The following is a 27,557-nucleotide window of genomic DNA, read 5'->3' as shown; positions in this document are numbered from 1 at the left end:
TATGGCCAACCCCCCTTCCCCAATATGTGTTTTGTATTATGCAAAACTGAAAACCCTCACGTAAGGTTTAAAACTCCTAATCACTCTCAGACATACGATGTGAATGGTGAAAAGATACTATTGTACGTTCTCAGTTGTTTAGGATGTGACAGAGAGCATACCAAATTATTTTCTTTACAAGTTCCAAGGATTTTACACTGCTTATTTAGGTCCACAAATCCCCAACATATTCTCGTTGTCATGAATTTGTTTTTTAATCTTTTCATCAGTGTTCACTGGCAGTATGGCAATGCTGATAACCCCAAGTCTTAAATCTTCAAAGTACGAAAACAGTTCCTTTGCAAGTGTAAAAGAAATGCAAGTGTTCCAGCTCACAAATCATTTCTTTTTCTTCTTTTTCTTCTCATCTGCTGCAATTTTTAATTTAACTTCTTCCACTGGAAGTGCTCCCAGCTTCTTTTTCTTTGCTTTCTTCACCTTTTCCTTGATTGCTTCTATATCAATTTTTGTTTCAGTAGAAGCTATACAATAAAAACCAACATACAAATATGAGAAACATCCCTTTTGATTTTTTTCCCAGTATCTACTGGAAACAGTCTACAAAATGATTCCATGTTTATACACAATGAGCTATGTCTAACAGTGGACATAGAAAGAGACATGGGGGGAAGGCAGGTGGGCACGTGTGTTTTTGTATTCCCCAGCCAGTGGCCTTTACGAGCAGTGATTTTAATAAAAAGGGTTTTAATATCACATATAAACCAGGACCTTGGGATTTCCTGCCCCCACCTCCCTCTTGGGCAGAAATCATGAGATAGGATCAAGTGTTATCTCACATAAGCTACTTCCTACCAGAGCAGAGGTGGGCAAACTCCGGCCCGCGGGACTGTCCTGCCCAGCCCTTGAGCTTCTGGCTGGGGATGCTAGCTCCCGGCCCCTCCCATGCTGTCCCCCCTCCGTAGGCGTGCTGCCGCGTGGGCGGCACGGCCGCCAGTCCTGCCGCTCTGAGAGGCATGGTAAGGGGGTGGGGGGACTGGATAAGGGGCAGGGGGGACTGGGGAGCAGTCAAGAGACAGGGAGCAGGGGGCTGTTGCATGAGGCAGAGGTTCGGGGGGAGGGGGCGGTCAGGGGATGGGGTGGGGGTTGGATAGGTGTGGGAGTCCCAGGGGGCCTGTCAGGGAGCAGGGATGTGGATAGGGGTCAGGACAGTCAGGGGACGGGGAGCAGTGGGCGTTGGCTAGGGAGTGGGGTCCCAGGGGGAGTGGAGGGGGGGGGGTCCCGGGAAAGGGCAGTCAGGGGACAGGGAGCAGGGGAGGTTGGACAGGTGGGATATGGGGCGGGGGCCAGGCTGTTTGGGGAGTCACAGCCTTCCCTACCTGGCCCTCCATACAGTTTTGCAACCCTGATGCGGCCCTCGGGCCAAAAAGTTTACCCACCCTTGTACTAGAGCATAGACTTGAGCTGACATTTTTGGATCTCAGTTCTTCTCTTTAGCTTCAAAAATGTTTTTGTAATCTATTTTGGAAGGCTGAGAGATTTACATTAAAGTATATACAATAGGTAAAAGTAGAGCTGGTCGAGAATTTTTTGACAAAATCTTTTTTCATGAGAACAATGCCCATTTGTCAAAACCAAACTGTACAAAAGGGTTGGTTTTGATGAAATTCTTGTTTCTGCATTTTTTGTTGGAAAAAGTTTCAAAGTTGCCAGAAGTGTCCCATTTCAACATTTTCTAAGTAAAAAATTCTGATTTTCAGTCAAAAACAACTTTTTGTTTAGCAATCGAAGTCATCGTAGTAAAATATTAAAAATAAAGAAGGTTGAAATGTAAAAGTTTCAAAAATATTGAAACAAACATTTCGATTGATCTCAACAAATATCCCTCCCCCCCCCCCCCCCCGATTGTCAATTCGCAAAAAATGGTAGTGTGTCAGACCTTTAGTTCCAGGTCAGGATGGGATACTTTTTCAGCATCTCAGTTTCCCCCTCTAAGTAGTGTCTTTATGTCTCAAACATCAACCAAGTATGATTAGCAAGTTCATCTTTTCTTTAAGTTTAAAGAAACTGTTAAAGTGGAAAAATAAACAGACCTTCACAGCTCCTATTCTAGCCCACAGCCTGAAGTAGCAAACACACCTTCTGCGTACCTGATGATCCAGTAGGCCCTCTCTGGCTTTTCTCCCAATGTCACTCTCTAGAGTCAACACTCTGTTACACTAAACATTCAAAGGCAGCACTGCTGTGGGCTGCTACACCTATTCCGTTGCCCCATGCAGCTCTACTGATGGACTTAAATAGCAAGGGGGCCTTGCACTGAACCTCCTCACCCACAAGGTGAATTTCATACTTAATGCTCCATACACTTTGGTTGGCTAAATAGCCACCAACCAAAGGAACAGTAGCTTTAAAAAACAAAAAACAAACAGTGGAAAGGATTCTAAAGACAGAAAACAAACATTACCTTTTTTAGGTTTTACAACAAGCTTTTCCTTGGGAGGGATAAAAGCTTTATTTCTTTCCTCTTGTCTCCTATTAATGGCTTCTGCTTGTTTTGCCTAAAATTACAAACAAAAGGTCAAACACCTGACTTACCAGTCACATTAGACAAAATGAGAGTCATATTGAAAACAAAAAAAAACCAACCCATTTTCATTTTGCTGAAGACTGAAACAAATCAGAACTGCCTTACCTTTATCTCTTCCACCCTCTTTCGTTTCTTCTGGCTTTCTTTCAAGAAGTATTCACCACTTGCCAATTCTTTATCAACCTGTAAAAAACACATTTATGATTCCTGAGAGTCTTTAGCTATGTGTTAGAGACAGATACTGAGGAAAGCATCTGGCATCAACTGATTAATGCTCCCAATTACTTACGAGCAAGATTTCAGGACCTTTTATCTTTCCTACAGAATTATACGAGGCTTAGACTGACCTGGCTTTCTGGTTGCGGAGGTGGGAAAGGTGTGTACTCCTTCTTAACATTTTTCTTCTTTGGCTCCTTGCGTTTGTTCAAGTTCTTGTGTTTGAACTGAGGCAAAAATCGTTCCCAACTTTGTGTTCTTAGTTCAGGGTCCTTTGACAGCTCCCGTTTAATCATGAGAGTCTTCAATCATTTCAAAATATTAAAAAGAAATATTAGTTAAAACATATAATTGACATACTTCCTAAGTCCAGTTATTTAAATGTATAGTGAATCACCTACACTCACAGGGAAACTGGGTGGTTTAAGCAGGAGTAGTCAAACATGTGAGGTAATTATGTCTCAAGGAGTTCGTTCTACAGGGGCTCAGAGACATTAACAGTACCAGGGAAGCTGCCTTGATATTATATTAATGAGTATCAAGCTGCTAATCATGGAGACATGTAGATGGATATGCACTTTTCCTTTGGTGCCTTGTCAGGTACTGTTATGATTACAATGATTGTGTACCCTAATACACAGAAGTATATTCAAAGCAATATACTGTAAAAGTTTCTTTAAAAAATTGCATTATAGGAGAAACCCTCAAAATAAAGTATCACAGGAATACTTAATTGATATAGCCTTTTATAAATTAAGGTGGCTTGTGACAAGGAACATACCCTAATACAGAAAAATACGCAAAGATGCAACCCCATACAAAATGCACAGTAATGTACTAGCCTTAATGTAATACACCAGACCACACCCACCTTTATGTTATATATGGGATGAATATTCTTCATAGTGTCCAGGACCACTTTTCTAACCTAGGTTTAAAAAAAAGCCAAGGGAAGGGAAAACGCAATCACTATTCTAAATTATCGTAAATGAAAGTCCTAAATATACATTTTCTTCAAACTCCTTTGCACAAGAGGACCTTTAGAGAAATATTTTTTTCTAAACCTTTTTGAATTAGTTATCGTAAAACTAATTACTTATTAGTTCCCCATAACAAAAGTAAAAAAGTTTCGGATAGAAATATGATTTTTAAATTTTTAAGTGGTATCTTCAGTTTAAAGAGGCACAATCAAGTCAAATTTACCACCAAATTTAGATTTTTATAAAACAAATGGATCACAATACCCATAACCAACAGAAAGGTTTCCACGGAATTGTGTTATAATTCCAGTGGAAACAACTGCTTATAACATTCTCCTGCAAAGTTTGCAGCTCAAAACAGCACTCAATCTGACAGTGAAACCAATTTCACTGACGCTGAAAAATACTGTTACTCATATACCTTTATATTGATTATTATCGGTTGTATTACTGTAGCCTCTAGCAGCCCCTGCCATGGACCAGGAGAGCACGGAGCTAGGTGCTGAACACACACAGAACAAAAGGATGGCCCCAAGTTGCTCACACACTAAGTAAGAGACAATATATGGATGCAGACAGACAAAAAGACAGGGAAGTACAAGGAAACAATGAGACAGTGTTGGTCAGCTTGATAAGCAAATGTCTTAGAGCAGTATTTCCATCCTCATGAAACTCATGTATTTCTGCATTGTTTCTACTCCTACTGCGTATGACGTAGGTTAACCCACTTACCTTTCCTGCAGTCAGACCACTAAAAGCACGAAGGGGTCAAGTTTAGAGCTGATCCATGTGTGACAGTCATGCGAATTATTCAATGAGTTAATGTGCATGCCAAAAAATAATTTGAATATAACTATCAACTTCACCTGATGGTTGAACACACTGTGCCCCAAGTAATGGCAGGGATAGCACATGGAAGGTGAGTGAGTACTGGGGTAGGTCAGATGGAGGCTATCTAGGGACGCTTGGGTTGGTCGGTAAGTGGGTGGGTGCTGGAGGGCTTAAAGAACACTGAGGTTGTTGGGATGGAGAGTTGTCTTGGAAGTATCTACGTGCTAGCTAGGTGCTGGGGGTGGGTAGGAGCTGGATCGTAGCTGGAAGGTTAGTGGGGGTGGGGAGGGGCGGGGCAGGGCAGGGCTGGTGTTAGGGATCTATTAAAAAAAGCAAGTGAGTTCTGTCTCTCTCACCTCTTTTAGCCCATTAAAAGGTCCCAGAGCTGAAACAGTGTTCCCTTGAACCATGATATAACAGTTTGTTAACAGTTCCAGAGCCTACACAAAAAAGGGAATAAATAAGTATAAATTGGTGCTTACATAAACGACTTCACATAATTAAGATCTTGATTATTACACTTGTAAGATGTACCTTCAGAGTGGATCCTTTTGGCCCAATGAGTCTTTGTCTTCTTTTTATAAATCTCTCTCTGTTTCTCACTAGAGACCCTACTTTAATGATGTCACATGCAGTGTCATCCTGAAGGATGCGTACTGCCTAAAAAGGAAAATCAAAGCTATATTAAAAATAAAAGAGAAGAGCAAACACATAGGCAATCAGCACTACCTCCAGCACTGTGTCATTGTGATAAAACTAATCAAAGCACAAACTCATTACTTGTTACTAAATGAAAGTCAACAGAACAATGTAGTCTGTCACTCTGGTTTAAGCACAGTTTCAGTATTCCCAGATGTATTTTTTCTTTTGAAAGTTGTATTTTATTCTCTCCAACTGACTTTACTTGAAAATCATAAACTTCTTTCAAAATAGGCATGTAAAATTAACATAATTTAATACAGATAAATGCAATATTAAAATGGACCTACTAAATAGTTGATATAAATTAGTGGCTTTAGCTACAAACCTGTTCAAATGGAACACTTCTTGCTAAAAGCTTTATTAAGTCTCTTGCCCTGATGATCATATATGGATCAAAAGTCTTCTTAGTTGTTGTGACAGTTATACTACCTTCAATTAAGTCCAACGTCGCATTCACATGCTGCAATGTTTATAAAGAAATTAAAAACAATGGTCAATCACACGTAACCAATTGTCAGAATAAAACATTACTATTTTTACGCTGTGCAGGTTTGATTTCTAAACTGACTTCCAACTTAATAAATTAAAATAAGAGTGCAGGATTCCATTCTAAATTCTTAAAATATGAGTTAGCCTATTAAAAAATATATACTTAAACTATTGTGAAAATAGTGCATTTTCCTGTATGATTTTGCTTTAAATAATTAACATTATGTGTAATAAATCTTTGAAATGGTATAAAATAAGTTTACTTAATGTATATGTAGAAATTATTCATACATGTTCATTCAAGGCTTTCTGCACCAGTGGCCAACATTCTTTCAAGTAAGCTTCTCTGTATTTCGGGAACAGAGTTGCAAAGCTGCTTTCTTCCAGAAGCCCTCTAGGATTATCTTCTCTTGTAAAGGCTGGTTCTTTCCATCCATCAGGAACAGTGAGAAGTTCTGACTCATTTACTGTTACAAATAAAAATTCACTTGCATTAGAGTGCTTCTCTCTCCAACAATGACTTTTTTCCCATTTAATGATTACAAAAGGAACTAGATTAACAGTTCTAAATCTTGGGGTGGGTGGGTCTGATTTTAGAGGAGTGCTTAGTACAAGATGTACAAGAATATTGAAAGGCAGATCTTAAATTCCTCTATTTATTCAAGGAGCAGATAAGGAAGGTCAGTGGCAATGCAGACCCATGGATAAGAGAGGCTTCAATCTTTGGTAGTCTCAGCATGGAGGCCGACATGGGCACTAATAAAGCCTGATGGGGATTCTATTGATGGGGACACCTGCTCTTTAGAAAATGGACTGAACCTAATAATTCATTTCATATAAGACACCAAACAACTTTCAGGTTTCAAGTGGTACTGCTTGCTGAATTGGAGCCCGAGCAGAGAAATGTCACATACCATTACCAATCACTTGAGCCATCCAACTCCCATAATGATTAATTCTAATAAAAATATTATGAAAGATTCAAACTGTTTCATTTTGTTGCACAGATGATATATTTGTTATGCTTAGCAGACATTATAATAAAAACAAATGATTACCAGGCAGACAAGTTTAATGACAGTGTGTAGTTATTAGACATTTTTCTGTGCAGGCAACAAGAAAATAAGATTTGGTGACAGACATTTGAGGTCTAATTTTTATTTAGTCATTAGGGTGAGCTCTGAGGAGTGGGAATCCACAATAAAATTATTTAGTTGGGAGTAGAGCTATTTAGTGTTATTCAAACTGAGTAACTTAACATCTCTTTATTATCTGGAGTGATTTAGAGAGGCAGGTGGAAAGGACAATCTGCCCTTAAGCACCTCACTTTAATGTTACAAAATAATTCATACCAACATTATCAGAAGTTCCTCATAATTGGAGCAATTTTGGTGCAACAGAACTCTAGCAGTCACACCTGTTATCTTTGTTGGCAATGAGACTACTTGCATTGCTAAATATTATGTATGTGACTAAGGGTAGGTCTACACTACTACTTAAGTCGATCTAATTTGTGTCGCTCAGGGGGCTGTAAAAGAAACCCCCGTGAGTGATGCAAGATACAGAGACCTAAGTGCTGTCCACACCTGTGCTACATCAACAGGAGACACTCTCCCACTGACATAGCTTCTGCCTCTCTCAGGGGTGGAGTAATTGTGCTGACAGGAGACTGCTCTCCGGTCGGCACAGAACATCTTCACCAGACGTGCTGCAACTATGCTGATGTAGAGCTTCTAGTGTAGACCTGCCCTAAGTTTGCAAAACTAGGCACTTTTGTTTTAAAATACTTCAAAAAATAACTGTATTCCCAAATGCTTGGCAAAGATGACCACCACCACACCACAGTGGGAGCGGGAAATAATTGGTATAAATGAGGGAGAAAAGATTAGTTTTAAAATGAAAACAGAAAGCACACAGTAATGCAAAATAATTAAAGACAGCCCTTCACCCCTAACATTTAGTTTACAGAGGACTGGATAATTCTTGGCTCATTTATGTCTGAAATTCTTGGCATTATTTGTTTACAAGTAACAAGGAATTATTTGAAAGACAGAAAATCCATTAGTCTCCATGTGCCAACCCTGCTTCCTTTCTCTGTAACCAACTATTGGCATCATACGATCTGAAGGTATATCTACACTTACAGTGGCGTGTAGAATACAGACACAGCACACCCAGCTAGCATGGGTATAAATAGCAGGGGAGATGGTGAGGCACAGCTGCAGCAAGTAGAATGCCCTATATGCCCGAACTCAGTGTATCTAACCCTCTGCATGGCTCTCTATGTGCCCCAACAGTGCATCCCATGTCTACACTGCTATTCTTATCTGTGTAGTGTCCTGTCACCTCCTTGCTGCCAGAGCCTTTACCCACCACAGTGAAAGGCTCTGGCAGGGGAGAGGCAGCCCTGCTTCCCCCGGCAGAGCCTTTCACTGCAGTGGGTAGCCAGGGTTCCCAACTTTCTAATTTTTGAAAATCAGACCACCCCCCCTTGTCCCACCTCTCCCCTAAGGCCCTGCCCCTTCACCAAGGCCTCTCCCCTTCCCCCGAGGCCCTGCCTTCTGCTCACTCCTCTCCCCTCCCCACATTGCTCACTGTTCTCCACCTCCCTTCCTCTTCCACCAGCTGAACCCCTCTGCTCTGGGGCTGGGATGGGACCAGCAGCCTGACGTGGAGCCTGCTGCCTGCCTGCCCATGACATGCACATAGGAGGCAGCCCTGGCTGAGCAGGGGCTGACATGGGTTCATGACCTGGCACCCTCCCCCCCGCCCACAGTAACCAGACTTTTGGTGTTCAGTTAGTACATCTGGAAACCCTATATGGAGCTACATAGGTAGAGATAAATGTAAACATAGTCTGTGTAAATGTAGACATGGTCTGTGATACACCCCTGGGGCCCGACCCCAGACAAAGCTCAGTCACTATAAATGTTATCTGGGGATGTCTGCGTGAGAAGCAACTGGGGTGAGGGGATTCAGCTGCACATTTTGATTTTATTCTGTTTATTATTTTTTGAGAGAACAGAAACAGGAAGCCATCAATGCCCACCCTACACTGAGCATCCCTACTAGCCACCAACCCTGGACCAGTTATAGCCCTGTATCATTACCACACCAATGACTGGTAAAGTAGTGTGCACACTCATTCTATGTCATGTCCCATTCCTGGCACGACTACAGAAGTGTAGTGCCACTGTGACTCTGGCTTACACTTGCCCCAAATGGATGTGCAGTAGACACTTGTTTGTACAAACACCTTGTAAGAGCAACCACTGCTTACAAGCAACATTTCCCCTGGGAACACTTTCCCCACTGTGAATTGTCCAGTTGGTAACAGCAACGTAACTGCCACATAAGAGCAACATTTGTGACGTTGTGATGTCACATCCAGGGGCGGAGATGCAGAGGCATGTAGGGGTGTTGCCCCACAAAACTGCATCTTTCCAGTCCCCGACTCACCCTGGCCCTTCAGCACAGCTCCAGGGCACACAGCCCTAGGGCACACAGCCCTGTCCACTTGCCCTGCCTGACAGAGCCTGCATGGAGAGCATGTGTAGGGGGGAAGGTCTGAAAGAGAGAAATTTTGAGGGGGGTGGGATCAGAGGAGCACAGAGATGCAGCTGGAATGTTTCCTCCTCCCTTCCTCAGCATCTGGCTTGAGAGCAGCAGAGGGCTGCTATATTGCAGTGGGGAGTATCGGGGAGTATCAGGGGACCCCCCTCCCCCGTGCACTGAACTGTCCCCTCCATTTCGATTGCCAGTGGTGAGGTGTGGGTATACTGTTTTGCACTACAGGGTTGCTATACTGCAGTGGGGCGTATCAGGTGACCCCCTTCCCAGGGCACTACCCTGTGGGGCCTCTCTGCTGTCCATGCTAGGGGACACCCCTTTCCCTCTTCCTCCTATTGCAGGCTACACACAGTGCCATCCCCATGCCAGGGTGGAGCATGAAGCCGCCAGAAGGCGCATCTGCAGCTTGTCCCCAGCAGCCGGGCTCATGCAGCCGTTTTGCTGACTAGGGGCTCCCCTGCCCCATTCCGCCCAAGACTTGGGGTTCCCACACCCACCAGGGTGAAACACCCTTAACCCTTCATACGGCTTTGGTCAGACAATAGTCCCCTTAACAGCAACCGCCGCTGAGGAGCAACATAGCAAACGAGCACTGAAATGTAAGCGCCTACTGTATTGCTCCCACCCCTTGAATCTTTGCCTGCATGCCATGGGCAGGCCCAACACCTGGCATCTCACCACCGATGCTCAGGAGAGGTCCCAGAGCAGCACAGGCCAGGGGTGCATGTTGCACTTCACAGGCGCCTCCCCCAGCCCGCGCCAGGTGCGGTGGGCCAGGGCTCGCCCGGCAGGGGACGGGGGCGAGCAGGGCTGGCTCAGACGGCGGATCCGGGCTGCACCCCACGGGGTGGGGCTGCAGGTTTTCAGGTCTCCATGTGCAGCTCACCCCAGCTGCCTTCCAACAGGCTGCAGCTCGCCCTTCCCCCCACCCGGCACACAGGGATGAGCGCGAGCGCAGCCCTGCCCGCAGCCCGCAGGGGCGAGCACGCGCACTGGCCCCCAGAACGAGGCGGCGGCGGCGGCGGCGGCAGTAACGCGCTCCCCACTCACGGACGCGCGCGCGCGGGGGGGGGGTCCCAGGCCGGCGCGCGGAGCCCAGGCCGAGTCGTCTAACCGGCCCGCCGCGAGGCTCCCCTTTACCGGCTTTTTTGTTGCTCCGGTCCTTGGACGCCGGAGCCACCTGGCCGCTCTCTGCTTTCTTGGCGGCCGCCATGTTGCCGCCACCGGCCTGACCTCTCACCCGACGCACGAACGGACGCTCTGTGCGGCCCTGGCTCCTCCCCGCAGACGCGTGGTCGCGACGATCCTGCGGCCAGGCCCGTCGCGCTGCATGCTGGGGCCTGTAGTCGCCCCCGGCCCCGCGCTGCGCGCAGGCTTGGCAACGGCAGCCTCGGGAGTCGGGCGGGGGCCGGCTGAGGTCTCGCGCGCTGCAGCCGCGGGAGCGCGGCGCCCTTGTTGGGATATTGTGGGCGCCCTGCCTCAAGCACCGGATCCATCCGCCCAGCCCAGCCTTTCACAGCATAGCAGGGTTGGAAGGGACCTCAGGAGGTCATCTAGTGCCACCCCCTGCTCAAAGCAGGACCGATCCCCAATTTTTGCCCTTGATCCCTAAATGGCCCCTCAAGGATTGAACTCACAACCCTGGGTTTAGCAGGCCACTGAGCTATCCCTCCCCTTTGTTGCTTTGCACATGGAGGTTCTCGCCAGGGTAGCCAGGTGTTTGTTGGGTCCCCAGCACTGTAATATCCAAGCCCTGCCAAGGAACCACAGTCTATCTCTCTTTCCCTGGACCCAGAATGCTGAAGAAAGGTTGCTGAGCTGAGCGCCAGAGAAGAAATTACAAGGGTTGCCAGCTTTGGTGACACGTATCGCTGGGATTGCATCACAGGACATAATCTTTAATCAAAGATTAGTTTTTAATTCTCAGGGACTCCTGGACAGTCCTGGAGGGCTGGTAACCCTGTGAAGTCAAGGAATTGAAGACAAATTTGCATTTAATCCTGAAGTTGTTGACGTCCATGTTTATCTTTTCTGGGAACCTCTGAAGGCCTCATAGGAAAAGTAAAGCAAATGAACACACACTTGCAATAGTTATTGTTCCAGGGGATAAATACCTTTTACACTGTGAATACTCTACTGGGCTACAAACCATGAAAATAAGTCACTAATGAAAATAAAAGAGCAGGAGTGCTTTAAAAAAAGGGTGTTTCCCCCCACCCTGAAACTTAAAAATCAAAAATAGTTTTTGATGAGAAAAATTGATAAAATTTTATTTTTAAAAAAGGAGAGGAAAATAATGAAGAAACATAAACCAAAGGGATTTTAGGATTTTAACATAATTGAAAGTTTTATGAAAAAATGTGGGGTTTTTTTGGTAACGGTATTTTCTATTAAAAAAAGAAAAGAAAATGCAGCTATCTCTATAAAAGTTAATTAACGAAATGACGCCTCTTCATGTACTCTGCTTTCCTGAAAGACTGGAAAAGTGTGGGGACTGGTGGACTGCCAAATGTGATTAAACTATTCTAGTACTCCACTTAGGGTATATTTATATGGACAGCGCTGCAGTGGCAAAGCTGTACTGATATAGCTGTGCTGTTGCAGCGTGTCTACTGAAGAAGCTCTGTGCCAACAGGAGAGAGGTCTCCCATCGGCATAAAAAACCCACCTCCCGCTGACATAGCTCTGTGCACATGAATGCTTATGTTAATGTAACTTACGCTCGGGGATGGAATATTCACACTGCTGAATGATGTACGTTTTGTCGACATAGACTGTAGTGTAGACATAACCTTAGTCTTTGACACAGTTATAATTAAATTTCACATGCTGGTAACATGCTTACTGTACACAGTGCACTACATGCTGTACTAAACCATTTGAAATAGCACACAACAGGGTAGGATGTAATCTTCAGATTTAGATTTAAGTCCTTAAAAGTAACATACATGTTATAAATTTCCATCAGTATACTGTCATCAAAATATAGCCCCAGGTTTTGATGCCTGTATATGTGTAGCTAAACAAATGGAAAAAGACAGCAGCACCACCAAATGGATTGCTGCTGACTAACAGCATGACTGACTGCAGCAGCATTGCAGGATGTGGGTATTGCAGCCAAATGATCAGAGTCATCATGGTTGATGCATTTCCGCAGGGTAGTATGATCAAGCCAGCATAGCTGTTGCCTGTGCTGTATCTCTCCTGAAGACAGAGGCCTATAATCTGAAGTGTTGTCAAAACGGCAACTTTAACAAGAAGTTCTTGTGGCACCTTAGAGACTAACAAATTTATTTGGGCATACGCTTTCATGGGCTAAAACCCACTTCATCAGATGCATGGAGTGAAAAATACAGTAAGCAGTATAAATATACAGCACATGAAAAGATGGGAGTTGCCTTACTAAGTGCAGGGTCAGTGCTAACGTGGCCAATTCAATTAACTTCCACCTTAATTAATTCCTTCCTTGGTATCCTGCTGTTAATTGATTTGTCTCTTTAGACTGACCTCACACTTGGTAAGACAACTTCCATCTTTTCATGTATTTATACTTGCTCCTGTATTTTCCACTCCATACATTTGATGAAGTGGGTTCTAGCCCACGAAAGCTTATGCCCAAATAAATTTGTTAGTCTCTAAGGTACCACAAGGACGCCTCGTTGTTTTTGCTGATCTTTGAAAGTGACTTTGTAATTTGGATACACAGTAGCAGACATTTTCCCATGAAGTTGTCCTTCTCCAGAAACAAAGGTGAAAATAAAGTTAATGCAAACATGCACTGATATATTGCTGTGTTTCAAAGTGATAGAGAACAATGTTGACCTCATTATTAAAACTACAATACATGTAGTCAGGTGCTTGATAATTCAGGATGCATGCCAGACCAAAAATATCTGCTCGCTGTCTGTGGATGGAAAAACATCATTTTAATCAGAATGACCTTTATTTTTAGATTGAGAACCAACCAGCAAAACAAGAACCAACAAGAAGGAAGTCTCTATGTGAGAGCACAAACCAGGACTTTTCAGACAGTCTGAACTCTGACAACAAAGTGGTTGCTAAAGTGTGCATCCAGGGAGAGAACTTAGAAACATAAAGGTGCAGTACAGAGGAAAGAGAAGAGTATCACAGTTTCATGACTACATATGAATCACATACAGTGGACAAGTGTAGAACTTAACAGTCACCATTCCATGCAGTAACCATAATATCTTCCTAAGCGTGGAATAGGAGATACAGCAGTATCACAATGTCTGTGAAGTGGAAAATTCTCTCTCTCTTTTTTTTTTTTATAATGTGCACACACTTTTTCTCTCCCTCACCTTGTTTTTTATGCCTCATTACTGCCCCCTCCCACACTATTAACCTAGAGATGTCAGAAAATAAGTGATCAGAAAGGTTCCCAACTGCGTTCAGGAAGAGATCATTCAGATTTTCTGAATTTACTAGAAAGCTTGACCTGAAATGCATGCCTACAAGTACAAATGTTCCTGACAGTGAAGTGTGTGTAGGGGAGGGGAGGAATAGTAAAATCAATGTGAAATGCAGACACAAGTCCCAGTGGCAGCAAGTCTCAGAGCCTGGGTCAACTATTTCTTGAGGGACTGAGTTAGGTGCCTGCCTTGCTTCCTCACAAAATAGCCAGAGGAGATGGTGCTGCCCCCCATCTTATAACTTTTATCCCAGTGGTTAGAGCACTCGCCTGAGATGTAGGTTCACTTCCCCTGCTCTGCCTGAAGGGGAGAAAGGATTTGAAGAGGGGTCTCCCACCTCTTCAGAGAGCGCTCTAACCACTGAGCTATAGAATATTCTAATGTGATGCTCCCTTAGCTGTTCTACTGTGGATAAATAACAGAAGAATGATTGGAGCAGGAAGACTGGACCCTAGGTGTCCCAGTTAGGTGCCCCTACCACTGGTCTACATAATCATTCTCTCTCTCTGGCCCAATGACTATTTAAGGAATTGAACCTAGCTCTCCCATATCCCAGATGAGTGCTCTAACCACAGGACTAAAAGTTATAAGGTGGGTGGTAGCAGCACATCCTCCTCTTCCAGCAGCCACATTTTGAACTGGATCTGAGCTGGTAGGCAACCTCTGAACTTGATTACTGGATCAGGCCCCATATGCTACTTAGGCTTCTGAACACCTGTCCTCCCTGCTTCATGAATTGTTCTGGGGCTTAAGCTGGAGATAGCTGACTGGATGCCTAGAGCCTAGTGACCATATGCATGCCCACAGGCAGAAACTTAGGTGCAGAGTGAGATTAGGTGCCTACAATGTTCGGCAGGAGTTTTGTGGATCACCGTGGAGCCTAGAACTGGGACTTAGGCATTTAAGTTCCTTTGTGATTGGAGCCAGGGTAACTGCAAGAAATTTAAACTTGAATACTGAGGTGAGAGAGGAATATGCAAGATAACCCTCTTTTATTTATTTATTTATTTGTGCAGCAGGTTTTCTGTCCATGTTTTGGAACATTGAAGGCAGCCTTACTGTTATGCAGCATGAAGGGAACCCCCCAGCCCCCAAAATTAGAATTGAGGTATTTTGGTAGTGCTTGTATCTAAGAAAATATAACATGTTCCTGAAGTGATGCAATTTTTAAGTTGAATAATGCAATTTAAGATTCACCAGATGAATATTTTTCTGTTCTTTAGATAATACATAGTAAAGACCCTCCTAACATCTGCCTCTGTCATTTGAATTCTGCGTCTACAATTGGTCAGTTTTCTGAAAGAAGGAAAAAAGCAAGAACATGCCTGTTATTCTCCATTATGTGGTCATTTATAGAGAGTATATATCCACAGAAAACCTACATTGTTAAAAATAATGTTCTTTGCAAGGATGACAAACTGGTTATACATGAAAAGAAATTTAAAGTATTTCATGGGTCAGGTGATCATATTCCTATTGTAGGTTATACTGCAAAACTCAATTACCTGAAGCACAGTGAATGAGGTTTCTTTGCCAGTGTACTTCGGTTATGTGAGCTTGCCTATCTTCTGCACTATTACAATTTCCTTTTCTTAAGTAAATCAAATATATAGAACAGAAATTTCTCTTAAACAATTTTTAAAACAAATTAACATCTTCCTGACTGAGAAAAAGCTACAGCTCCATTGTATTACCTTCCACTATAGTAATATTTAAATACATGTATGAATATTCAGTTGCATCTGTGAAGATGAAATATACAGATCCTGCTAAACCTGGGTGGTGAATTATTTTATGCATATTGAACAGATACACAGCAATCCTTTATTTGCATGTAGAACACATCAGTAGCTTGAACTCTACTGAAAAGCAATCAGCCATCTTCACCCATTATGTTCATTTTATCCTTTGTGACAAGAGGGACTGCAAACAAATATTCAGCACCAAATTATTCAGTTAAAATGTTTTACACATTACATTAATTGTATTTTTAAAATTACTTTGAGATAAAAATTAAATATGGCTGTGTTGCAAATTCAGTACTGTAATTAAAAATGGTTAGTTCAATGGTTACCATTGTCTCCTACAACAGACAAAAGGATGGGGCACCCAGGGTAGGAATCAGTTTTGTTTCCAGTTCTGCCATTATCTTCATGCATGGCCTAAGGCAAGTCACTTTAACCTTCACGCCTCAGTTTCCCTATCTGTGAAATAGGAATGATAATGCTTATTCACCTTTATAAAAGTGATTTGAGACATGCAGATGGAAAAAAAAATCAATAGTGCTAGATCCATAAAGGTATTTAGGCATTTAACTGCCACTTTAGGTGCCTATGTTGAAAATTCAGATCCTCAAAACTTCCACTCAGTTGCTGCCTAACACTGTGGGCACCTAAATTCTCCAGGCACCTAAGTTTCCATTCATGAAGTCCCCAGGTGCCTAAAAATCTGCCAGAGAGCACATGCATCACCGCCTAAGTCTTGACAGCTGGCACCTATCTTACATCTAAGCTGCAGTAGGGTCCTCAAACTAGGAGTTGCCCTGCCTATGTTGTCTGCGGGACCTGATCCGATAGGCATTCTCAGGCTGCGTCTACACTACAGATGCTACATATATGGTGCTGCAAATGTGCTGCTGTAGCGTAGACACTTGCCACGTTGACAGAAGGGGTTATTCCATCACTGTAGTTACTCCACCCCTCTGAGAGGTGGTAACTAGGTCAAGGAAGAATTCTTCCATCAATTTAGTGGTGTCTGCACTGGGGCTTAGCTTGGCTTAACTACATCTCTCAGGATATGAATTTTTCACACACATCCCCTCCACCCCTGAGCCATTGAGCTAGGTCAACTTAAGATTTAATGTAGAACAGGCCTCAGAGATTGCCTAACAACACACTGGGCCCCACCCAAAACACAGCTGATGCTGCCCTCCCCCCTTTATAACCATTTCCCCAGTGGTTAGAGGGTCTCACCCAAGTAATGGGAGACCTGGGTTCAAATTCTCTGTGACACTTTGTACCTCAAAGTAGCACCCTGGAAGCCGCATGGGGATATGATTATATGTTTTGTCCAAAATATGCCTTGTGTGGTATCATTTTAAAAGTCTTGATCTGTTGAACATTAATATCCTGTTAGATTGTATGTGCTATCATTCTATGTGAAGTTTTTCTGTGTGTGTTGTCACCGTGCCTCCGTGGGTCACAACTGAGAATACCAAATTCAGGACAAACTGCTGAGAAATAGGGCAGACATACCCCAATCTTATACAGTCACCAGTCCTAGCTAATATTCCTCCTCTTAACATCTGGCATCTGAATGCAGCCAATAAACTGATCACCAGGGTACAGCAAATGCCACACTTGCCACTGGATATATAGGTTGTACCCTGCCACATACTACATATTAGAAATCCTGTCTGGACAGTGCTGCACACTTTGCATCCAGCTGACATCATCAGCTCGCTGTGGTGAGCAGACTGGGAGAGAGCCGCTGCCTCTCCCAGGAACTTTCTGGTTTTGGGCTTCCATGCCGCCTCTGGAGCCAGCTTAACAGCTTCAGGTGTGAAGTGGTTCATTGTGCTAAAACTAGCCAGGCCTGGGGCATCCAGGACTGCCCCCTGTGCAGCTGTGAAGGATGCTGCGTACATGCTGGATGATCATCTTTTTCTTGGTGGTGTCTCTGGAGTTCTTCTCAAGCTATACTCTGCTGACACAGAGGCCAGCGGCTAGCTTGAGTGTAGTTAGCTGTTCTCCACCCCACCGCAAACCTAGCCTTGTTTGTCTTGCCCATCTGCAGTCAATGTGTATGATGACTAAGTCCCCTTTGTGGATCTAGCCCAAGACTATATGCAAATGCAAATTCAGTGCATTGTTAGAGAATGGAAGTGCTGCATAGGCAGCATAGCTGTGCCCTGGGCACATAGAACGCTATAATGCCTTGCTGTGAAACATTTTCTCTAACGATGAACCTGCGTGTGTCATGACGACGCTACAAAGGGAACTAAATCTAGCTGTCACCTGCCAGATCAAGTTAGGCTGATGTTTGGTGAGGGAGAAAGTGGAAAGTAAGGGGGCCCCAGAAAGGGTTTCTCTTGTAGTTTAATGTGCTTTGTCTATCAAAAGTTATTTATTTTTCCTCTCTACCATTAGGTGGCAGTAAACACTCAGTTCCCTTTGTTGATGCTCCATATAAACAGCAACTGCTCCTACACACAACCAAAATTGAACAGTTTCATAAGGTTGAGAGGTTTGGGGTGATGGGACACAAGCATTTATATAGAGATATTGTACACACTGTCCCCACTCATTTCGGGGTAGATTGTGAAAATTGCAAAGCCCACAGAAAGGTGCAGTGCTCCAGAATGAGCACCAGGAGGCATTTTGCCTCCTTGAGCTCCTGGGGAAAACAGACTGATCATTTACTGGAGTCTGTAGTAGGGTACCGCTTACTTACCTCCACACTGCATCGCTGTCCAGAGCTGTTGCGCAGTGTGTACAAGGTGGGGTTGAGTGTATGGGGTCAAGTTCTCACCTCCAAGTCCTTTTGGAGTACTTGTATCCCCTCGGGAACAGTCCCTGCTCTTCCTTGACTGACCCCAGTGAGCTCTCCCATGTAAGGATCGGATAGATTTTAATATTTCCATACTATTGCTTGAAACACACTTTTGTCCAATTCTGAAGGTCTGCTACAAGTGATTAGAAATGCATGATAATTGTGTTCTTAATAGATTGGGAAGCTTCTTACCTCACCCCTGCTAGATTGTCTGAGGGAGATAGGAATTTCTCTGCACCTACTAACATAGTTTTAGAGTGCCTTCCTGTTAGCCGGAAGCTTTCTTCAGATACCACAGGATATCCTCACCGACACTCACCTTACTATTAATTAATTTACCCCACCTTTGTAAAGTATTGCAGGATCTACAAATGAAAGAGCACTGGCTGTGTTAAAGGCATTATATTAGCCACATTTCAGATGAAGTAACTAAGGTGCAAAGAGGTTGAATAACTTGGCACAGTGTGGGGTAGAGAAAGAACTATTATTAAGTGAGTTGGGCATTGACTGTGGCACCAAGGAACCTGGAGACACATGCCTGGCCCTTGTTCTGGCTGCTTTGGGTGGCAACGGGACTGTTGCTCTACAGGGGCAGATAAGAATTTTCCAATTATAGGGAATCCTTGGGTGGATTAATACTGGAGTAACAGCTCCGCACCACCTGCCGAAACCACCCCAGGAGTTTAGCACACAACACTGTGGCCAAGCCTCAACTGGCACAACTTAACATGCTAAGGAGTGCCCTTCAGCACTAGGGGAGCAGAAAAGGGATCTTCGAGTCACCTTTACCACCAGCCGCTCTGAGGATGAGCTCAGCACAGTTGAGGATTTAGCTCCTGAGGTCTTATTGTGTGTTTGACACTTTCCTAAGATTTTTTAAATACTGACCGCCAGAACTGGTAGTGAAGGTAAGCTGTGTTACGCATCTATGCTTGGCTAACTTGGCTACGTGGTGAGCGTTTGGAGCTTGTTGGATGTTACAGGGTTTTTAGGATCCCTTATTATAGTTACGAATAGACTTTAAAGGATTAATTTTTTATGGGTAAATGTACAGATTTTATCATACACACACAAACCAATGAAAAACACATTTCTATCAATAAAAATTGAAATTTACAGAACAGAAAAGTAAGAGAAATGCTGCTTGAGAACGTATTAGAGTTTGAATTAAGCAAGGGTATTTGTATATTTTGATATGTTATTGTGATGCTCTGACAATTTGTGTTGTAACGGTTATAAAGCTTTAACTTTTTGAATCTCAACATCTGCCATCAATAAGTAATTATTGTCTGGACATTCTCTGCTCCCCTAAAGTTTTCTGCTACTGTGAAAATTTAAAATCTATAAAAATCAGAAAAAATGCTTAAAAATAAAAACAGATATTTTCAACTGAAATTATAAACAAACAAAATAAAAACCAGGCAGCAAATTCTGCTAAGCCTAGTTAGGAAGCTGCCCATGTTAATGTAATAATCTGGTGATCCTCCATTCCATTTTAAAAAAAGATTATATCTTAGTTTAACTATACAGAGGAAGTCTGATGGGCTCTCCCCAGGTACGCCCTGAAACTGGGGTACCACTGAGCCCCCTGACCCACCAGCCTGGGCTCCCTCTCACACTGTAATGCTGTGACAAGCTACAGAGCCCTCTAGCTTGCACATTTACCAGCATACATACAGGTAGGGACACACCCAACTGCAGTTACAAGCAGGCTCTCTGACCAGCCCCTGCACGGAAAAGCTACTCACAGTTCCTCAGGCATGCACCTCCTCTGGAGTATAAACCCAAAATTATACCATCTTACGCTGCACAGAGAACTGTATAGTGTAAGTTCATAAAATTCGCCCCCTCCCTCAATGTGGGGAGGAATATGCAACAGCCTTTTGCCCCTGAGTTATGATTCCCACACACTGGTTTAGATAAAGCAAAACCAAGTTTATTAACTACAAAAGATAGATTTTAATTGATTATAAGTGTTAGCAAACAGATCAAAGCTGATTACCTACAAAATAAACAAAAAATGCAAACTAAACTTAATATACGACATGGATCGGATATGAATAGCAGATTCTCACCCTAAGAGATGATACAAGCAGACTGCAAATTCTTAAGGGGCAAGCTGCACTTGCGTTACAGCTTGGAATCCCCAGGTGTTCTATTCACAGGCTAAAAATCCTTTTCGCCTGAGTCCAGCACTTCCCCAAGTTCAGTCTTTGTTCCTCACTGTGAAGAATATGGGTTGCAGTGTCACAATAAGCAGGTAACAACTCCAAAAACCACAGAAAAAAATACCTTCATTTCAAAAGCCAGGAAAGGTTGCTAAGTGACAACAATGTATTTGCCTATCACAATTTATTACAACCTAAATGCTTGAAAGTAAGGAGAGAGCTAGTCCATCATGCATAATTTTTCTTATAAATTTAGGTACATGTTTAATATTGTACAATATATTTTTCTTGAGTATTTATACTATTTTAATTGTCAGAATGGTCCAGTATGTCATTAGGGACAGCCTTTAATATGATATCCCCTTTTTAAAGTTATTTATTTTAGTAATATAGACCTCCAAAAAGATCCACATACAGGAATCCATACATCTGCTTAAAACGATATGCTGGATTAGGACCTTCGCTGCCCTATATGTATATTTTCTTTTTTATGCAGCGCAACCTTCTTTAGGTGCAATTCAGGGTATGTGATGAAAGAGAGAGCAGACCATTGCTATTGGTACCCATTTACTCTGCAGTGCAGTAATTATTTCCTAACCTGTAGACAGAACTCTACAGCCACTTGGCACTTCCCCATATCACATTTTCAGATCCAAAAGAACAGTTTGGGATTTTGAGATAATTCAAGCAATCAGATGAGCTAATGTACATGGCATGCATCCTCTAGAAATGCCATGCAAGTCCCATTCAATCTTAACATCAGTAAAAAAAAAAAAATCCATATGCCTATGTTTTAATCAATTTTTAGCTCTTAACAGCAGGTTATGATTGTGGTGCAATACACTTTCTCGGAATTAATAAGTGGCTTGTGTTGATGGCTCAAGGGGTAGGCCATTAACTGCATCTTTATGGTCATTAATCCCCATAAAGTGTTCTGCACCTGGATCATTACTACATAATTAAACAATCAATATTACCTTTTGATTCATATACCTGATGAAAAATTCTGCAACTTTATCTTGGCTACAGCTATGCTCTGTTCTTCTAATTTACGGTGGAAGGGAAATCAACAGCATGAGCAAATAATAGCCACTTTAAATCTGCTGGCTCCTATAATTTTCACTTATTTTATAAAATGGCAATCAAAGGTTGTCTAAATACCATTTAGAACCATTCATATTCTTCTGACTATAAAGGAATGTTAAATAGAACAGATGCACACTGAAAATAATCTCTCAGTCTGAAAATTCATATAATACTCTTGTCAGTTTAAGTTTATTTGTTTTGATTCAAACAATAAACCACCTATACAAGACCTCTGGGGCCCAAATCCTCAAAGATATTTAGGTGCTTAACTCCCATTTATTTCAATGGGATTATGTCAATGGTGGGTAACCTGCAGCCCATCAGGGTAATCAGCTAGCGGGCCATGAGACATGTTTACATTGACTGTCCACAGGCACAGCCGCCTGCAGCTCCCAGTGGCAATGGTTTGTGGTTCCCAGCCAATGGGAGCTGCGGGAAGCGACGGCCAGCACGTCCCTGAGACCCGCGCCATTTCCCACGGTTCCATTGGCTGGGAACAGTGAATCGTGGCCACTGGGAGCTGCGAGCAGCCGTACCTGCGGATGGTCAATGTAAACACTGTCTCACGGCCTGCCAACAGATTACCCTGATGGGTTGCATGCTGCCTGTGGGCCTCAGGTTGCCCACTACTGGATTAGGTGCTTAAATACCTTTGAGGATCTGGGCCTGAGTGCCCTAAAATGTATTAAAACAATCAGACAGGAACTCTGCCTGCCAGCCATCCATCCATCTACCAAGAAAACTTCTTTCTATCCCTCTATCATTCTGGGAACATACCCTCAACTCTTTCAAACAGATATTAAAGTCATCTATTTCATTTTTCTTTTCCTCTCTTATTTTGCTCCATTACAGACTACTTTGGCTTCCTCAAATTTCTACCTTTGTTGCTAGAATCCAGTGATCTGTCAAGATGTCAGTAGGTGAAGATAATAGTACTCATTGCAAACTCAGTCAAGTAAGGAGCACACCGTATTGCTCCAGCATGATGCTGTCAGCATTGCTGCATTCCAAAAGAAAAGCTGTTGAAATGCCTAAAAACATACAGTACTGTATAGGATAGGTTTAGGATAAGCAAATAATGTGAGGCTTTCACATTACGGGAAGACTTGCTCTATTATAGGATCACACATTATTCCCCATTATCTTTGCCATTTTGTCATTGTTAGCAGATTGTGGTTCACCACAAACAGAATCACAGAAAGGTTGGGCTGGAAGGGATCTCAAGAAGCCTTCTAGTCCAGCATCTGTGCTAAGCAGGACCACGTGCACCAAACCATCCATGACAGGTGTTTGCATAACCTATTCTTAAAAGTCTCAAATAATGGAGATTCTACAACCTCCCACAGAAGCATATTCCAATGCTTATCTATCCTTATATAGTTAAAAAGATTTTCAGAATATCTAACCTATAGCTTCCTTGCTGCAAATTAAGCCAATTACTTGTTGTCCTACGAAAAATGGAAATGGAGACCAATCACCCACCAATAATATAAATTATATACAAATAATTCATGTTACTTCTCGCTACTAAACCAACTTAAACATTAGAAATTATTGTTCACATAGAGAAGGGTCTATTTACCATTGAGGTTGTGAGCCTACGTGACTTGGAGGATGATGGGATTATCAACACTGATAGCGAAGGGAGGAAGAGACAAGATTGTGCAAGGAAAAGTGAGAAACTTAGTCTTGGCCATACTGAGGTTGAGGTGGCATGGCATTTCTAGGTGGAGGCATCTGAAAGACAGTTTGAGATGAAAGTCTGAACAAAATAAGAAACATAGCTTTGGTAATTAGCAACATGAAGAAGATAGCTGAATGTATGAGATTGAGCAAGTTCCCCTAGAAAACCGAGCGTAGAAAGAAAAAAAGGAGAGACCAAAGGCTGAACCTTGAAACATGCTGATAGACTGGGAAATAAAGAGGAAGAATACACACAAAACATCCAAAGAAACTAGGAGAGCAAAAAATTGTTGAAGTAGTACAAAGTTTAGGCAGAAGTAGTAGATATAGACCATGAGAGCGTTGGCCAGGAAAAGGTCATTGGCAACAGCAATTTTGGTGGAGTGAAAGAAATGAAACCAAACTGAAGGAGGTCCATCCAGAGGGAATTAGTGATGAAGATATCAAGACAGTAGGTTTAGATCACAAGCTCTTTAGGGCAAAGGCCGTCTCTCACACACCTAGGATCTTGGCTGGGTATGTACTTGGGGTGACTAGCCCATCCTACAGCTCATGCTGCCACAGCTATACTCTACTTTTATTGCACTAGCTTGATGAGAGGTAGCATGATTATGTCTCCTTGGGCTGGGAATCAGTGGCAGAATACACCTGTGTTCACACCCTGCACAGTGTTGTAATAATGTTTGTTTAAGGTATGCCTTGCGAGATCTCATTTAAAAACTCATATGTTGCTGATCAGTAATATCATGGCAAAATGCACATAGCAACATTATGTGTAAAGTTATGAACATAAGCTGAAATCATGACTAAGTATGTTTCCCAGATAAGTCTGGGGAGTGTCAAAACCAGTTCCTCAGAGACACAGGGAAAACTGACACCTCAGCCAGGTGTCAACAAGGCTGATGGACCATTACCTGCTAAGTTGCCATTCTTTGGCAAGGAAGAGGGCAGGGACAAAAATCTACATTTTAGAAAATAAACAACAGCATGGCGTTTCCTTTCTTCACTAGACTGCTTGTCACTTTTCTGGCAATGCTTCTCAAAGTGGGGACTAAAACTATAAGGCTATGTCTACACTGGCAATTGAACAACAAAACTTGTGTCTTTCATAGGTGTTAACCCCCACCCCCACCCAAAAGACAAAAATGTTGCCGCAACAAGTGCCAGACAACACAAATGCCGCTTGTTGGGCGTGGAAGTTTTTTGTCAGCAGGAGAGTCGACAAACAGCGGCTACACTGCACGACTTTTAGTGGCATGGCTGTGACGACACAGCCATGTTGCTAAAAGCTGTGAAGTGTAGACAAAGCCTAAAAAAGGAGGGACAAATACCCCCAAGGCACCCCTACCCCACACTCACAGCACCCCCTACCCCACCCCTCAGCATCACAGCACCCCTTAGCAATTTGTGTTGTGTACAACTGGCTAGGTCAGATTCACTTACAATTTGACTGGTAAAACAGGTATGATAAATGCATGAAACTAATTTAAAAAGTTTAAAAAAAAAATGTCCAAGAAGATCAATATACTGTTTTTAAACACTGGGCTTAATTCACCACTGTTTCTCCAGTTTTATACTAGTGTAATTCCATTGGAAAATTGGGCCCACCGATTTAAAAAGAAAAATCAGTGCATTTGCTTAGTTACCATGGTAAGTAGCTGAAGAGCTATTTTCAGTCACTCAATTGTATTTGATTTATGAGCACTCTTTTTTATAGCACATTGTCCTTTTCCACTGACCTCCAATTTATTCCCTTTGGTGGTCAGGTCTGCATGGTCCTGCTTCATTTAATTCCTTGTAGGTCAGCACTCTTTATGAGCCAGATTCTGCCACGCTTATTCATGTCAAGTGATACATTAACGTAATGAGCAGTCCCTATTAGGTAGCATCTTAATACGGAGTAAATTACTACTCAGCATGGGGAAAGGTGGCACTATCTAGTACAGTTTAACAACCAGAGTAAGTTATTTCCCATATTCATTCTCTTCTTTCTACAGTAACAAAGCACAAAATATTTTAGATCCCACAAAACTGTTTCCTTTTTAAAAATTATATTGACAATGGTGGGATATAATATACCAGAGATATTTAAAAATGATAATCTATTTTCTGGATTTCAAAGTCAGACCTAAATAACCTGACTCTGACCCTATAACTTTTAAGGGTGGTAGCCGTGTTAGTCTGTATCAGTAAAAATAACAAGGAGTCCTTGTGGCACCTTAGAGACTTACACATTTATTTGGGCATAAGCTTTCATGGGCTAAAACCCACCTCATCAGATGCATGGAGTGAAAAATACAGTATTTTTCACTCCATGCATCTGATGAGGTGGGTTTTAGCCCATGAAAGCTTATAATTTTTAAAGAATTCAGGATAATGCCTGTGAAAATTTGCCTGAAACACATCTGCAATATGCGCTTACAACCCATATCTTTTTCACAAGCATCTTGTGTAGATGTCTACTATAGCAAAATTATGGCAGAATAAATAGCCCCGGCTATACATGAAGAAGAATCGCATTAGAACTTTGATAACTCTCACTAAGCATCATTACTATTATACCAATTCAACAGACAGAAAATTTTTAATTAAAAATATTTATAGCAAGCATAATACCAACTACAAGTTTCACTATCCAGTGAATGAATTTTGCAGCTGGCATTAATTCTCTCTTATTTAAAATGAGGTTAGCCAATAACAGCTGCTCATTAAACAGAAGACATTTCAGGAGTATCCATATTATGTTCTGTGACTAACTGAGAAGTCTTTTCTTTGAAGGATTTTAGGGAACAAAGTTTGATTTGACACATTGTTCTAGGATTTTATAATGAAGTCATTTCCCCTTCATTTGAGTTTTCTGCATCATCAGTATAATTCAGTTGCTCCGATGAATGGCTTAAGCTTTTCAACAGATAAAGCATTTTAATTAGCAATAGTTCTTTTGTCTGTTATCTGTGGGGAAGTGAGCGAGGGAAATTGATTTTTAACATGCCCTTTATTTTACTGGGACAGCAGTGCAATCAGAAAGAGTCAGTGGAATCACTCACATTCATTTTGAAATACATAAGGCCAAATCTTGCCACTCCTACTCACATTGAGCAGTACGTAACTTTCGCCATGTCTCCACTATGAAATTATGTCGACCTAACTTACGTCGGCATACAGCCACCGCAGCGATTATGTTGCGTGCGCATGCACTTGGTTCTTTGCGTTGGTAGTGCACGTCCTCAACAACAGAGCTTGTATGAATTGTATTGTCAGTGCGTGTCAGGGATTATCCACCATTTTTGTTTTGTTGTTTGTCAGCCTCCATGTCGGTTCACTTTCTTGTTGCTTTGTTTGGCACTCTTTTGCTACCCCTTACCTCTGATTGGGCAAGCCTAGAAGAGTTCTACCTAGTAACAGGGACAATGGCGGGAAAACGTAGGAAAGATCACCTGCTCTTGGGGGAAAATCTGCCGGGCTATATAAGGGCTCAGCACAATATATAAGGGCTCAGCACAGTATACGAGGTGCTTCCCGCTCCACTGGCAGTCTGTGTCTGTTTGTGGTAATATCAGAGAGGAAGAAAGACAGAAGATACTTACCTGTTCCTGACACCTACCTGTTCCCAGTTCCACTGTGTCATATGCTTCCATAAAGTTCCTGGTCCCCTGGTTCCTGGTTTGAGTTCCTGGTCCGCTGCTCCTGTTCAATTTCCTGGGACTCCTGGTTTTGTCTGTCTCCTGTGCAAGGTTGAATAAAGTAGATGATATTTGTCACACACTTGCTTTAGTTCTTTGCCTGCTTTGGGTGTTAAACCACCGAGTGTTTTGTTAATAAACCCTATTTTGTGTTATCCCTTAACAGTGACTAGTGTAAATCCTGGGGTTACCATAGCTGATAGATAGTAATTTAAGGGAATGGGCCTGTATGGGAGGGAGTCCTAATTCCTTTGGTAATATGTGAGGCATTATGGGATGGCTCCCAGAAGTCAGTAACAGTCGATGTAAGCAACACAGGGTCTACACTGACATTGCATACATCCGGTTATATTGACTGTGACTCTATGCCATGGTGGTGTTATTAAGTACTTATGTCGCTGGGCACCAAATTTAAGTGAATACTTCCACAGCCAGGTGGATGCAAGGCAGCTTATGTTGACCTAACCATGTAGTGTAGACCAGGCCCTAGTGAGCAAGCCCACTGATGTCATCAGGGAGACCATTCATGGAGTAAATGTATTACTTTAAGTGAATAAAAGGGACAGAATGTGACACAATAT

At 42.6% G+C, this 27,557-nt stretch overlaps 1 protein-coding gene and 1 long non-coding RNA gene across 3 annotated transcripts in view; both read right to left on the bottom strand.

The window, feature by feature from the left end:
• Positions 1-26,946, bottom strand: KRR1 (KRR1 small subunit processome component homolog). 2 transcript variants are annotated; one of them, XM_074951427.1, is made up of 10 exons: positions 26,898-26,946; positions 6,094-6,269; positions 5,639-5,773; positions 5,146-5,271; positions 4,968-5,051; positions 3,672-3,728; positions 2,932-3,102; positions 2,690-2,767; positions 2,462-2,555; positions 1-521 (listed from the first exon to the last, which is right to left on the bottom strand). In XM_074951427.1, the coding sequence occupies exons 1-10, from the start codon at positions 26,929-26,931 to the stop codon at positions 379-381; spliced, it is 1,098 nt and encodes a 365-aa protein (XP_074807528.1). In that variant the 5' UTR covers positions 26,932-26,946; the 3' UTR covers positions 1-378. The 2 variants fall into 2 exon arrangements, with proteins under 2 accessions (XP_074807528.1, XP_074807517.1); XM_074951416.1 differs by lacking the exon at positions 26,898-26,946 and adding an exon at positions 10,513-10,628.
• Positions 26,947-26,971: 25 nt separating this feature from the next.
• The window catches only part of LOC141986669 (uncharacterized), a 41,695-nt gene continuing 41,109 nt past the window's right edge, over positions 26,972-27,557 (bottom strand). The window contains exon 4 of the long non-coding RNA XR_012639344.1: positions 26,972-27,018. This is a non-coding gene — a long non-coding RNA (uncharacterized LOC141986669). The remainder of the gene's footprint in view (positions 27,019-27,557) is intronic.

This window comes from Natator depressus, chromosome 1 (genome assembly GCF_965152275.1).
Source record: "Natator depressus isolate rNatDep1 chromosome 1, rNatDep2.hap1, whole genome shotgun sequence".
Classification (NCBI taxonomy): Eukaryota; Metazoa; Chordata; order Testudines; family Cheloniidae; genus Natator; species Natator depressus.
The sequence above is the reverse complement of the archived record's forward strand: the minus strand, read 5'-3'. Positions and strand labels throughout refer to the sequence as shown.

Bases quoted from the DNA above. Each gene is read 5' to 3' on its own strand.
- KRR1 (XM_074951416.1), bottom strand. From the start codon at position 10,585: ATGGCGGCCGCCAAGAAAGCAGAGAGCGGCCAGGTGGCTCCGGCGTCC. The intron at 5,774-6,093 runs GTATGAATAATT...TAAACATTGCAG, and splicing joins AGAAAGCCTTGAATGAACAT to CATGTGAATGCGACGTTGGA. The intron at 3,103-3,671 runs GTGGGTGTGGTC...AAATGATTGAAG, and splicing joins ATCCCATATATAACATAAAG to ACTCTCATGATTAAACGGGA.